The sequence below is a fragment of the Topomyia yanbarensis genome, chromosome 3, assembly GCF_030247195.1.
Source record: "Topomyia yanbarensis strain Yona2022 chromosome 3, ASM3024719v1, whole genome shotgun sequence".
NCBI lineage: Eukaryota > Metazoa > Arthropoda > Insecta > Diptera > Culicidae > Topomyia > Topomyia yanbarensis.
The window spans coordinates 221316495-221332080 of NC_080672.1; the positions used below are offsets into that span (position 1 = coordinate 221316495).

Sequence of the window (15586 nt, forward strand, 5' to 3'; positions counted from 1 at the left end):
ACGTGTTTAAAAAGGTTTCTTCGCAATGTTTTATCTAAAAAATCTTAAATAAATGGTGTCCACAATATGTCTCAAAAAATTGATATCAACTTATTTTGGACACCCCTCAATTTTCTTACTTGACAGCTATTTGTTCATCGAGTTTGAATAATCAAAAAGTGAAAAATTTCGTAACGGTAGGTCACCTGCTCTTTTTGGTCAAATTATTTAAAAATGTTCAAACCAATGGATGTCGAAAATCAAACGATTGAGGAACATTTCATTGAAGACCATAATATGACAAAAGAGGAGACTTCTGAAATCCATGTTGAAGAACATTTGTAGTTCGAATTTGTTGAATTCGATGAGCTATACGTTGACAAATCTAGGAGACATATCACAGATAAATAATGATAATAAGAGTGTGCTTGCTGAATTCCTAGAATCGCGTGAAACACTCACACGAACAGGAACATCACGATTTAAGCGACGTAGTCCTGCTGTTTTAACATTGCGCCGAACAGTTGAATACCACAAGGCAAATACTGAAGAAAAAGGAAAAGTAAACGAAGAGAAACAAAGAAAAACTGAGCTTAGAAAGAATAACAAGAAACCACCTCGTAAACAAAAGAATTAAAAATTAATATTTAGTACAAGAAGATTCCTGACGAACTTTGAACCTTGATTTATCATCCACATGAGGATGTTACTCCATTATACTGCTACAGATGAATTGTTACACGAAATATATTATTGTTAACTCTATTGCATACAGTGGCGGATCCAGAGGGAGGGTCCTGGGGGTCCGGACCCCCTCCGAAATTATTTTACTTGTTGAGAAATTTTTAATTAGTTTCAATTTTATATTAGCTTTAAACTCAAAATTACTCCAAACCAAATTTGATTAACAAAACTGATATTCTTTCAATAAGGTTATTGCGTAATACGAATTGTATAATGTTCAATTTAAAATCGAAATTTCGGGCCCCTCCCGAAATTTTTTTCTGGATCCGCCTCTTACCCTGTGTGTTAGTCATATTGGTGATAGTTTTTCCATTGTATGCGCATGAATCACAACTAGGCAGCACCATCGATTAGATGCGGGAAGGGCATTACATCTTGAATTTATAGTAGACAACATAAATTTTAACTGAAATATGCAACAAATTTTGTTTATGTAAACACCACCCCTATCATAATCCGCAATATCAATATATCTGGAAATCCGTATTCGTCATCCATAGCTGATGTAGATGGAAAGTACTTTAGTGACTTTAAACAAGATAGTAGTGAGCACGTGTGAAACACGCTTTATAATGCTCTATGAAGTCCCTTGCTAGTGGAGATAAGAGGCAACAAATATTTTGAGGGAGGACCTTGTAGGCAATTTTCAGCAATGTGATTGCTTGAAAGAGGCAGCAATCCAGCCTTCACTCTTTTTCAAATGGGACACACTACTCCCTCCATTCAATCCTTTGGTAAAGTCTCCTCCTCCCAAATCTTTAGAATTGCCCAGTGGAGTGCGAATGCCACCTCTCCTTTTTTGATCAGCTCACTTGGAAGTTGATTATTGTCAGCGGTTTTATTATTCCTCAGCCATCCGATCTTCTTCCGGACCTCTTAACGTCTACTTAATCGCCATTTAAATGTTCGTCATAACACTGCTTCCATGAAATGAATATATTTCTTCCTCAGGTTTCGCTTCATGTGGGTAGTGCACGTTGATGATACTATTGTTGAATCCTCACATTTCACTACTATGCACAGAAGGTTACGATCAAGACAGTAAAGGTGGTTACATTTTTTTCTAAGCACTCGGAAAACCAAAATTCGGCTCAGATGCGAAAACCTTAGCTGATTTACTGAGTTGAATTAGTTATTATTTAGGAAAACTATTCAGCTAAAACCTACTCTTGAAAACAATAACGTTATTAGAAAAATATAAGTTGAATTTTATCTAAACTGCTTGTTGTTTTTTTTCCGAAATTATTTTACTTGTTGAGAAATTTTGAATTAGTTTCAATTTAATATTAGCTTTAAATTAAAAATTACTCCAAAACAAATTTGATCAACGAAACTGATATTCTTTTAATAAGGTTATTACGTATTACGAATTGTAAATTGTTCAATTTAAAATCGAAATTTCGGACCCCTCCCGAAATTTTTTCTGGATCCGCCTCTGATTGCATAACATTTAATGCTGCTTTGTTAAGTCTGCAGCAACCTAATTGTACCTAAAGTTTTTCTATTTTTCAAAATGATAGGACTAAAAAAATACTTCATGCAGTCAGCCTTCCATACAAAGATTCATGTACCATTTTTGAGTGGCAGTCACTGTTAGGGCAGGTCGAGGCTCACCTTTGAAACAAATGGGGATCCCGTCGGACAGGGAAGGTTTTAGGCAAACTTGGCCAGTTCGGTAAATGGCACTTCACACAACTTTTACTACCGCGAGAACGTAAAATAACTTTATTGGATCCGAAATATAACCTTTTATTCTGCGCGATCGAGGTGTTACTTCCTCGGTGATCATACGTACAACTAAACTGATCGTGGTGAGTGCAAACGATAGTGGGTATCTGAAAGAGAGGATCATATCAGTGAGAAATGAGAAAATTAATAAATAAGAATGAAAGCTTAGAACTAATTACAATTCAAAAATTTCATGAATCATATTATAGATAATTGTTCCTTTTGAGAGGCTTTACTTGCTGCTTAGCTGATCTGTAGATTCATGCGGCAACAGATCTTCGTAACTGGCCGGATCAGAATTCCCTTTGGTGTCCGCAAAGTGAGGACTCGCACAAGCTTGTCTTTACCTGGATGTACTTCTATGATGCGGACTATAGGCCAGCGGACTGGATGCTGAAATTCGTCGACTATTAGCACCAGCCTTCCATGTTGAATTTCAGTGGTTGGGTGGGATTTGACGGTATCACGCTGGAGTTCTTGGAGATACTCCGTTCTGCAATGGTGCCGGAACTGCTAACGTCAAGGATCTCGGAGTCATCATTGATTCGGCACTAACGTTCAAACCACATACATCATCCATTGTGGATAAGGCTTCAAGACAGCTTGGGTTCATTATCCGAATAGCGAAAAACTTTAAGGACGTATACTGTTTAAAATCTCTCTATTGTGCGCTGGTTCGCTCAACACTGGAATATTGTTCTGCTGTTTGGAACCTTTACTACCAGAACGGTGTCGACAGAATCGAGGCTGTCCAACGCCGGTTCATACGCTTTGCACTCCGACATCTTCCTTGGCAAAACAGATTTCAGCTGCCGAGCTACGAAAACCGTTGTCAGTTAATACAGCTCGATACTCTAAGCATCCGGAGGAACTGCTCTCGAGCCCTGTTCGTCTCGGACTTACTGTCTGCCAGGGTGGATTGCCCTACAATCCTCGGACGCCTCGATCTTCAAGCTCGCATTCGAGCTCTGCGCAATAACTCTCTTCTGCGAGTCCCGTTCAGGAGAACTAACTATGGGCGCCAGAGCGCTGTTACCGGACTCCAGCGTGTGTTTAACAGTGTGGCGACGGCGTTTGACTTCAACCTGACAAGGAATTCGATAAAAACTAAAATAATTCGTATTCTGAAATGTAATTAGTTTAAGTAACCACCATTGGGGCCAAGGGGTCTGTTGGTGACGGTACAACAAATAAACAAATAAACAACTGCTGCAACCGTTGATAGTGGTCGAGAAGACTGAGTTAGATTCCGCGAACATTGGGATCAGGTACAGCGTGCATGCTTGACCCAATTAGAAAGTGTGCTGGCGTAATAACGGAGTAGTCCTCTGGGTCTTCGGTCATTGGGACCGGACGGGAGTTCATTGCTGCTTCTATCTCGGCTAATACGGTGGTCATATCCTCGAAAGAAAGGCGTGAATTGCCGAGCTGGCGATATAGTTGTGATTTGGCTACCTTCACAGCCGCCTCCCAGAGCCCGCCAAAATGTGGTGTTTTTGGCGGATTCAAGTGCCAAATAATGTGTGCGTCCGTGCACGATTGCTGAATCCTTCCCGCTTCCGTGCAATCATTCAGCATATGGTACAACTGGTGCAGTTCGTTTTTCGCTCCAATGAAATTCTTGCCGTTGTCTGAATACAACTGGGTAGGCCGGCCACGGCGCGCCACGAAGCGACGGAGAGCAGCGAGGAAAGCTGCAGCAGAAAGATCGTGCACCAGTTCAAGGTGAACTGCTTTTGTTACAAAGCATACAAACAAGCATATATAAGCTTTGGTAGGCGAGGCTCGTTTATGTATGGCCTTGAGATAAATAGGCCCTGCATAGTCCACTCCCGTCACTGCGAACGGTCTGCTTGGGGTGACCCTTGCTGTTGGAAGTTGACCAAATTGTTGGCGTACCGGAACGGGATGTGCTCGGGTGCACTGAATGCAATTACGGATTATGCTGCGTACCAATCGTCGTCCATTGAGTGGCCAATATTCTTCGCGCATAGTGGCTAGCGTTACACGGCCGCCACCATGAATTAGTTTCACATGGAATGATTTGGCTATTAGTTTGGTGAGGGGGTGGAGACTAGGAGATAGCGTTGGGTGCTTCGATTCGTATGACCGTCCTGATAACCTTAGCCGCCCTCCCACTCTCAGTACCCCTTGGGTGTCTAAAAAAGGATTCAGGAGCCGGATGGGTGATTGTTTTTTCACCGGGTGATTTTGTTGCAGATCTCTTAATTCGTCTCGAAAACAGTCAGCTTGGGGGAGACGCAGCAGTAAAGTCTTGGCTTGGGAGAGTTGTTCAACAGAAAGCGAAATAGTGGGATTGGGTCCGCTGTAAACCATGGGACAAGTTCTGGTTTTGATACGCGTGTTTTGTATAAACCTCTGGCAGTACGCAACTAAGTGTACTAAGCGTGAAAACTCGGAATATCGTGCGAAAATCTGGTTGTATTTCTTCTCGATTCGAACAACAGCAACTATCACTGACTTGCGTTCATTATCTGCTTCGGATGGTTCGATCTGCTTTGAAGTTGGCCAATTCTCGTGCGGTCGTGAAAGCCACTCTGGGCCTGTCTTCCAAAGCACACTTCGAAGGAAGTCATCGACATGCATTCCACGCGACAATAGGTCTGCGGGGTTTTCGGAACCTGAGACATGGTTCCAGCGTGCTCCATGAGTACTCTTTTGTATCTCTGATACCCTATTGGCTACAAACGTTTTCCACGTGCTAGTAGGAGGTTTTAGCCATTGAAGGGTCACTGTAGAATCAGACCAGAAGAAAGAGTTGGAAATGGACATGTCCAAGGCTTCAACAATTCGCACGTAAAGCTGAGCTGCAACGACTGCTGCACACAATTCTAGTTTGGGAAGCGACAATCTTTTAAGTGGCGCAACACGTGTTTTCGCGGTCAGCAACTGGATACAAACATTCCCAGCCTTATCAATGGATCGAGCATACGTACATGTACCGTAAGCTGACTCATATGCATCGGCGAAGGTGTGAAGCTAGATCTCGGAGCTAGGCTGGAATGCATACCGATTAATTCGGAAGTCGGCAAGACGAGGCAACTGTCTGTAAAACTCCTCCCATTTATGCTTCTAAGAATCCGGTATATTGTCGTCCCAGGAACACGATGACAGCCACAACTCCTGCATCAGAATTTTTCCTATTACGGTGCAATTAATCCTAGCGGGTCAAAGAGTTGGGAAATTGCCGATAAAATTGATCGCTTTGTTACTTGGAGAATATTAAGGTTTACGTGGAAATCAAAGCGAAACTGGTCACAATCAGGTTCCCAGGAAATGCCAAGGGTTTTTACGGTTTCATCTGGGTCAAATCGTAAACTGGATTGAGTTCCAATTTGGTCAGCATCTAGCCCTTGAAGAACTCCTAATTGGTTGGAAGTCCACTTACGTATAGGAAACCCTCCCTTCGCAAGCAGCTCTGTCAACTCATTACGCATCTGAATAGCCTCAGGAACGGAGTAAGCACCACATAGAAGGATTTTTTCAATGCAAGTCTGCCGAGAGGATAAGAACCACCTTCGTCGTCTGCAAGTTGTTGGAGGGTACGTGTACCCAAATAAGATGAGGGACCCAGGCCGTAGGTGACGGTTAACAGCTCGTACGTAGATAGATTTTCATGTCCATTGAACCGCCAGATGATTCGTTGGAGAGGCGTATCTTCAGAATGGATAAGTATCTGGCGATACATTTTCGCAATGTCAGCAACAACGGCAACAGGATATTTGCGGAAACGAATCACAAGTGTCAACAAATCGTCCTGAATAACGGGTCCCACGCACAACAAATCATTTAAAGAATATCCAGAGCACGTCTTGCTTGAACCGTCGAACACGACGCGGGTTTTAGTGGTAGTGCTGGCCTCCTTAATGACAGGATGGTGTGGGAGGTAATAAGACAGCGAAGCTTTTCTATTGCCTTTTTGAACAAGTTGCATGTGGTCCAGTGAACAATATTCCTCCATAAATTCGTCGTAGCTCTTCCTTAGCTCAGAATCCTTGGCAAATCTTTGTTCCAGTGGGGTAAACCGACGAAATGCTTAGATTCTCCGAGATAAGATTCAAAAGTCTTCCTTTTTGGATAGCGTACCACATACCTTCCATCTTTATTTTGGGAAACAGTGGACTGGTAATAGTCTTCGCAAAACATTTCCTCAACTGTCAACGCGGGCTTGGTGGAGATTTCTTCGATTCTCCAGAATCTTTCCATGCCTTCTTCAAGGGAGACCAATGAAACAGACACTGTTTTGCAATTTGGGGAGTTTACAGATGATGTTGCTATATCAGTTCCACCAGCGACAATCCAGCCGAACACACTGTCGACGAGAATAGGAAGAGAATCGAAAAGCTGAATACGAGCGGCGGAGGGAAAACATTCGAAGAAATGTTGAGATCTCACGATCATATCTGCATCACTGGAACGATTGAAGCCGGGATCAGCTAGAAAAATATCTTCCGGGAGATTCCAGTGGTCTATTGGAATAGTATTGGCAGGGATACCAGATGTCATCCTTCGAAGAATCAGGAACGACACATTTCGTGTAAAATTCCCTTTCCGGGAGCGAATTTCGGTGAAAACTGAATCAGTTGCGTGTTCAGGCTTCTCTCCAATACCTTGTACCAGAACGTTTGCCTTCCGTCTTTATAGTCGCAGCAATTGCGCTAGTCGGTCTGACATTAAATTTGGTTGGGAACCACTATCTAACAGAGCACGTGCGGAGTTCTCCTTCCCATAAGCATCAACGACGCGAAGAACAACTGTCAACATGAAGATGGTTGGTGGTTGGTGTCGAACAATACTATTGGTTTGAACATCAGGATTGGCTGTTGCTGAAGCTGTTTGTACTCTTCGTTGGCTGTTGCATTGGAATGTGCTTGGCTGCGAAGTAAGGCAAGTGTCATTATAGGTATTGCTGGATTTGTAACCTTGACCAGATGAGCTTTGTAATCCAGAATGCAAGAGCGAGTGATGTCGTCGTTTGCACACACGACAGGAATAGTTGGATTGACAATCTCGAGCGAAGTGGTCTTGTCGAAAACAATTTACGCATAAACGTTTTGAATTTACCAAGCGCAACCTTTCAGATACAGCCATGCTATTGAATCGAGGACATCTTATTAAAGGATGGCGACTGTCACAAACGTAGCATTTTGGAAATGCAGTCTCAGTAATGGAATGGGAAGACATTCTAAATGGAGCTGATTGCTTGCGGAAAGAAGCCCCATTCGAAAGCGGTGTTGATTGAGTCGATTGGGAAGCATAATGATTGATGGCTATGGATTCTAATACTCGCTCGTATGCGTTTTTCCAAAAATTCGACCAGACAGGCGTAGCTCTGATCGTCAACGCTAGCATCATGATCCTCCCATGCTTTAATTGTGTCGTCGTGTAATCTCATGCATAAAAGATGCTCCAACAATGTGCTCCAGGTCGCCGTAGGTTCACCTAGCTGCTGCAGGATCTTAATATGTCTCTGAAAGTCGTCCAGAGTGGAATGCAATGCGGCTGACGTCTCCTTTTTCATCCGGGGAATTTCCACAAGGTCCTGTAGATGCCGCTTTTTCAACAAATATTCGTTGGAGTAACGGCTAATCAACGCCTCCCAATCCAGAGGATAGTTCAGTGCACTTATTGCAATCGATTCAATCAATTGCGCTGCTTCACCCTTAACGGCCGCACGAAGGTAGTGAAATTTCTGTATCGAAGGCAGCTCGTCGTTTTCGTGAATGAGGGCCAGGAAGGAGTCGTGGAATGTCAGCCATTGTTTGTAATCACCGTCGAACTCGGGAAGAGAGATGGTTGGCAACTTCAAACTAGACAAGGTGGACGGTGCGCGAGAGGGGATATCTTGAGGGCGGCTAGCAATTAGATGGACTGGAGGAGGCAGTTTAGCTTTCAGCTGGGATTTTATTCTGAAGAGCTTCGGTTCATACAAAGCACGGTGTTGGAGGTTGGCGGCCTTACCCTTATTAGTTGTCTCCATGTTTTCAAGCGTCGTCTGCACCTCGTCCAAAGATGCCCACAGCATATCCAGGTTCTCCAGACGAAGTGGCACCTCGAGCTCATCCCGTCCGGCGTCGTATTGGGTAACGAACTGCTCTGCACGTTTTCTTATTTTTATTCAAAAGACTACACATTTTTAAGAATATTTCCGCTGAAATGAGACTTTTTAGAGCTATCGTGATTTTTTAATGATTGAAAAATGCAAGGATGTTGAGTATTTTTTTCACCTTTGCAAGAATGATGGGACTCAAAATATGTGTTTGGGCAGCACTGTTTTGTATATTTTTGCTTGGCTTCCTGGCAACGCGGCAAATGAAGTGGTGAGTCGCGGTACAAAGTTCATTGGTTATGTAAACAAACTAAAGTGAACCTCTCGGTGGAGAACGTTGCATGGTAATGTTTAACCTCACTTTTTGACAGTTCAAAGAGATTGTTTACATGATCTTGAAATTTTTGTTGATTCGATCATAGTATGAGAAACTTGGTTTGGTTCGCTGCCAAATGTTAACACTTTCCCAACAAGGTCATTGATGTCGGCATCATACATTGTTCCGTTAAATTTAACATTTTTACTTTTCCTGTACATGATTCATTGAAGAACATTGAAGAAGCAAGGAATTTCTAGACAAACATTTGAAAAATGCCTACTGCCAAATGCAAACAAATCAAATTTTCATGTTCTCTATTAAAATCCTGGGACAGAACCTGTGGATAGATGTTTTCTTTTTCTTTTTCCTGTTCATTTTATCTCTTGTCTTGCATAGCCACTCTTTCTTCCTCACATATTTTAAATGGACTGGCTACATTTGACAGTCCCCCCTGACTGCATTTAACGGTTCCCTTTGGCTGCATTTGACAGCACCCCTGGCTACAATTGATATTAGGTTTTTTCGTGTCCACACGTTCCGTCCCAGTTAAAAACTATCTATCTGGCCATGTACATAAACAAAACGCAACAATGGATTATGAAGAATTTTGATAATGATTTTATAACAAATTGTAAAAGAGCCCGGCTGATATAAAAGTCCTAACTGGCAATACACTTATTATAAAATGATTATAAAGGATTATTGTAACTGATTTCAAAAGGATTATAAAGGCAGTGAAATACGTACACAATGAATTAAGGCATAAGTAGCAGAGTCCTTGCACTTCCTGCTTGTCGAGTGAACAATTCCGACGAAACCACTGCCAAGTTTGATCACCGTAATAAGTGCGACGTCAGCGGTATAGTGCCAGGATTAGTCGAGAACAGTGCCAGGACTGACTTGCCAAGAGCTACAAGATTAAATAGCAATGCGTTTTTAAAGTGACCATAGTATAACGTAGAGGCTTTAGCCAGATGATTTATTCAGCAGAATAATACTACGTTCACACTACGAGTTAAAACGTGTTTTAACGCTATCTTGATGACATTTTTCTTGTTGCTAATTATTATAACATGTTTTAACTCTGCAGTGTGAACGTAGTATAAGATAGCAAAATTACCCAAAACATAAGACCTGGCTGCCGAAGTGAATCCACACACATCATCACCTACAGAGGCAAGCAATATTGGAACGCAGCGAAATTCCTCACAATGAATTGATCTCGTTAGGTGAAATTCCAGGAAGTACAATTTTCATAGTACAATTTAGTCGACCGAAATTGTAGTCCTCAGTCGAGAGAGAGACTGATAGAGTAGCATCAGCTAGGAATTTTCTTTCGAAACCTAGCAGCGGTTTCGCGTATCCTGCGCTAAGGAGAGAGCGTTAAGACAGATCTCCGAAACATGTCAAGTGCTATCAGATGAGAAAAAACGTCGCATCTATGACCAGTACGACAAGGACGGTCTGCTGACCAACGGTTCCGTCCGGTACCACCATAACACACGGCACCGGCGACACAAATATATTCACAACATACTAATTACTTATCCTTCCGAAAAAGTAAATAAATTGACTATGCAATTTATCATTCGCTGCCTAGTTATTTCCTGCCAATTTGAACACGACAGCAGTTGCAGAAAGCTTTATTGCGGTGCAAAAATGATGGCAACTCGGGATATAATATAAATTTACATATAATTTCTCCTCCCTGATATTCTTCCAGAATGTATAATGCTCTGCATTCTTATTACTCCTATTAAATCCTTCTTACTCCTTATCGTCAGTGCCGAGCACTGTTTTGCATTTGCCGGCTAAATCAACTACAATGCGATAATCGTCAATCGACGAAACTTTTGCTGTAATGGAACTTGAACACGAATAATAAATAATTGTTCAATTCGAAAGCGATAACCTTGTTGTCCTCATGTTTGCAGCTATCATACGCTGATAGGCAATTCTGACCAATGGAAACGTTTTTCGGTATGGGCATTGAACGATCATTTCAACAACTTATCATCGACCGAATTCGTTACCTATAAAGTTCAGGTAAACTTCACCACCTAAAAATGAGTAATAAATCGGATCATCTTGTTAGGACTTAACCAAATGAGCAAACAAACAAATGTGTACAAATCCTTATCCATCATCCAGAAAGCAATCGTTTTATAGCCCAATGCTTGATCTTACGATTCAGCATATGCCACCGGGTTTTGCATCCAGCGCCGATTGGTCAATGTATGAACCAGGGGTGACATTACGCATCTCGAAACGAAAGGTTTATTGTATTCAAGCTTGTGTGAAAAGGTCGATTCGAATTGGTTGCATAATGTGGCACCAGGTTCCTATTGTTCCAATCCTCATCCCTCTTGAGTTGATAGTCTTTCAAAGAGCATCGAAAGTATTCAAGTAATGTAAATTTTAAAAGTCCATGTAAACAAGTCTTAGGTAAACAAGCACACTGAACTGTCAGAAAGTGAGGTTATACATTTTCATGCAATGCTCTATGTTTTTGACAGGTATATGAATGAATCATTTCAGCATCAGTGATGCCAGGTCTATTTAAACAATAGCCTGCAGTGAAAATATAAAAGTCTGCAGATCGCTACAAAAATCTTCAATAAATTTGACATAGAAATGTAGTATGAATATATTTTAAATGATCAAAAATGTTGAAGGCTTGTGTATAAATTGGCTGGCATAGGCTTTGTTCTGCTAAATATTTGTAATCTGCAAAACATCTGCAGTGAAAATGCAAAATCTGCAGATTTACTAATATATATGCAGATCTGGCATCCTTTTAGTATTCCCCACAGGAAATTCATCCAAATGGTGTAAAAATACGGGGAAACAAGGCAAGATAGGTATTCAGAATATGGGGTTAAATGAGCAGCTTGCACTATTTTTGATTTTTTCAATAGTTAGAGGTACCAAATCATCGCGGCAATCGGCAGTAACGAATTGAGATAAAAATGGAAGCATCCTATCATATAAATTTTTTGACGAGATAGGTCTATTGCGCCAGAAACGTTGTCCTACGGGTTCTTAGTTGGTCCGCCATTCCATTTTCGTCAATTACGTCATCAGTTTCGTCCATTGTACGCGATCGGTATTCACACCCTGTCGAACAAATAAGACCAGGTAGACCTGGAGGCAAAAAAATAGTTTCTTGGAAAGTTACTAACCTTTACCAAGGCTTTGAGTGCCTTGTATTTTATTATTCAGGAACGCTGGTTCGATCGTTGCAGTCAATGACTCACACGTTGACTGGAATTAGCGGGTTTCTCAATAATATAGAAAGATGGCCTCCGTGCTATTGTCGTATTTAGCTGCAAAACGTTGGTTTGCTTTCAACTCCAGAAAGGCTGCCGTGATACAGTTCCGTAAGCGTTTGGGATGGTATAAAGATGGTATTGGTGTGATCGTCTTGGTCCCGATGAAGCGTTGAGTACATGCAAAATTTGAGAAGGAAGAAATCTAAAGGCACCCACGGATGCAATTAAAAGGCTTGGACAGGTACTTTACCTGATGCCAATTGAGTAAAGCCATGTCAAGTGATCCTCGAATTTTTCGCAAAATCACCGATCTTCATGAAGTATATTTTATTGTATAGGGATTATGGTGAATAGCTTTTGGTATAAATATTTCGTTACAATTCCTTTTTTTCTTTACGATATTAACCCTTAAACTTTATTGCAGGATAAAATTGAAAATTTTATATCTCAAAATCTACTGAAGATAATTCTATGAATTTTTTCACACTTATGGTATGATATTTGCACTATCTTATAAAAATATTTTTACTTTATGATAGACCTTTCTCGTCAAAAAAATTTATATGCTAGAATGCTTCCTTTTTTATCCCCGATGCGTTACTGCATATTGCCGCGATGATTTGGTACCTCTAACTATTGAAAAAATCAAAAATTGTGCGAGCTGCTCATTTAACCCCTTATTCTGAATACCTATCTTGCCTTGTTTCCCCGTATTTTTACACCATTTGGATGAATTTCCTGTGGGGAATACTAAAACGATGCCAGATCTGCATATATATATATATATATTACTAGATCTGCGGATTTTGCAGTTTCGCTGCAGATTTTTGCAGATTACGAATATTTAGCAGAACAAAGCCTAAGCCAGCTAATTTTACCCAGCCTTCAACGTTTCTGATCATTGAAAATATCAACACACTACATTTCTATGTCAAATTTATTGAAGATTTTTGCGGAAATCTGCAGACTTTTATATTTATACTGCAAGCTATTGTTTAAATAGACCTGGCATCACTGATGCTAAAATAATTCATTCATATACCTGTCAAAAACATAGAACACTGCACGAAAGTGTATAACCTAACTATTCTGACAGTTCAGAGAGTTTGTTTAAATGGACTTGCAAAATTTTTGATTCCACTTGGGTGAATACTTTCGATGCTCTTTGAAGAAAATCAACTCAAGAAGGATAAGGATTGGAACATTGGGAACCTGGTTCATACACTGACCAATCGACGCTGGATGGAAACCCCGTTGGCATATGCTGAATCACAAGATCAAGCTTTGGTTTATAAAACGATTGATTTCTGGATAAGGATTTGTACACAGTTGTTTGTTCGATCATGGGATAAGTCCTAACAATATGACCCTATTAATAACTCATTTTTTATATGAAGTTTACCTGAACCTTATAGGTAACAAGTTCAACAATTTATTATTCGTGTTCAAGTTACATTGAAACAAAAGTTTCACCGATTATCGCATTGTCGTTGATGTAGCCGGCAAGTGCAAAACAGTGCTCAGTACTGACGATAAGGAGTCTGAAGGAGTGATAAGAATGGAGAGGATTGTACATTCCGGAAGAATATTGGGAAGGTGAAATTATTTGTTATATTCCATCCCGAGTTGGCATCATTTTGGCACCGCAATAAAGCTATCTGCAATTGTTGTCTTGTTCAAATTGGCAGGGATTAATTAGGCAGCGAATGATAAACTGCATAGTCAAAACGTGTGTTGCTTAGATAGAGTCGATTTTATTAACTTTTTCGGAAGGATAAGTCATTAGTATGTTGTGGATATAAATGTGTCGCCGGTGCCGTGTGTTATGATAGTGTCGCTCGGAAACTGTTGGTCATCAGACCCTTCTTGTCATACTGGTCATAGATGCGACGATTTTTCTCATCTGACAGCACTTTATATGCTTTGGAGATCTCCTTAAACCGTCGATACGATTCTTCTGGTTTTTTGTCTGGGTGCCATCGTAGCGCGTTTTTTGTGCGCCTTTTTGATTTCCGCATCGGTGGTGGTTTTGGTCACGACCGCTGCTAGCTTTCGAAAGATAATTCCTAGCTGCTGTTACACTATCAATCTCTCTCTCTCTCTCTCTCTCTCTCTCTCTCTCTCTCTCTCTCTCTCTCTCTCTCTCTCTCTCTCTCTCTCTCTCTCGACTGAGGACTTCAATTTCGGTTGACTAAATAATGCAATGAAAATTGCACTTCCTGGGATTTAATCTAACGAGAGCAATTCATTGTGAGGAATTACGCTGCGTTCCGTTATTGCTTGCCTCTGTAGAGGATGTGTGTTTCTTCACTTCGGCTGTCAGCTCTTACTTTTTGGGTAATTTTGCTATCTTATTCTGCGGGATAAATCTGTCTAAATCCGCTACGTTATACAATGGTCACGTTAAAAAACACCCTGCTATTTAATCTTGTAGCATTGCTTGTAGCTCTCGGGACGTCTTCTTCTCGACGTCGCACTTATTCTTGTGATCCAACTTGGTGCGAACGGTGTGGTTTCGTCGGAATTGCTCACTCGACAAGCTGTAGGTGCAAGGACTCTGCAACTAATGCCTGAGCGACTCGTTGAAACCTTCGCACAGAGTCAAATCGGCCTGTTCTTGTGCACAGGACCGGAACTGCGTGATCTTCCACGAGCATCGTCCTGCCGGAGCGTATTGCTGAACCAAACCCGTATAAATAAATACCATTCCAGAAATCTTCGGAACCATTTCCAAACTATTCGTATAATGCTCACCATATTGGGAATACTACTGATATATTTCACCATTATAATTGAACTGTTATACTACCATACCCATTTTAGTTACCATTTCCAATACCTTCCCTGTATCCTATGTTGGAGATTTGTATACTACATTGTCCTTTGGCGCCAGAGGTTAATATTGCTCTGGTGGGCTTTGTTATTCGTATATCTGTTTACCCTGCTCCAAAAATCCGTAGTTTAAGATGGTCAAAAATCCTCTTCTAACAATATTACGGAGATAGCTCAATTGGATAAAGTGTCAGTCCGCTTAGCCTCAACGAAGCATTCTTCAGAAGATGGCGAGAGCAAAATAGTATTTCATCAATCGATAGAATTGGAATGTGAAGTGGAAAATATTTTTTTCTCCAGTTAATATTTTATCCATCGCTAAACCTAAAATATGCATGCCACCATAATCTGTATGGTTCTTGAATGGTATGTTGTCAAAATGTATATGGAAAACAGCACATTTTGGAATGGTGATTGTTCTTAACAACCCGTTGTTTGTATGGTCGAGCATGGAAAAACGACACTGGTTATGTTCGATATTATACCAGGCAATGGTTAATCTATTGTTGAACGAACCATATTGAAAATGGTTTTAAAACGATTGATGCAATGGTTGGCATATGGTACACATTTATGCGGGAAGCAGTCTGTGCTTCTGTGGCTGCCTCCTTCGAATCGGAACCGCTGAATATTCTGGTTAGG

General features: G+C 41.0%; 1 protein-coding gene across 1 annotated transcript; it reads right to left on the minus strand.

Moving 5' to 3' along the window:
- Positions 1–3693: 3693 nt before the first annotated feature.
- Positions 3694–4443, minus strand: LOC131687680 (uncharacterized). Its single transcript, XM_058971776.1, has one exon. It carries the CDS (start codon positions 4441–4443, stop codon positions 3694–3696), a length of 750 nt encoding a protein of 249 aa, XP_058827759.1.
- Positions 4444–15586: the final 11143 nt, after the last annotated feature.

What these genes read in the sequence shown, in the direction of transcription:
- LOC131687680 (XM_058971776.1), bottom strand. Translation starts at nt 4,443, where the DNA reads ATGCGCGAAGAATATTGGCCACTCAATGGACGACGATTGGTACGCAGC.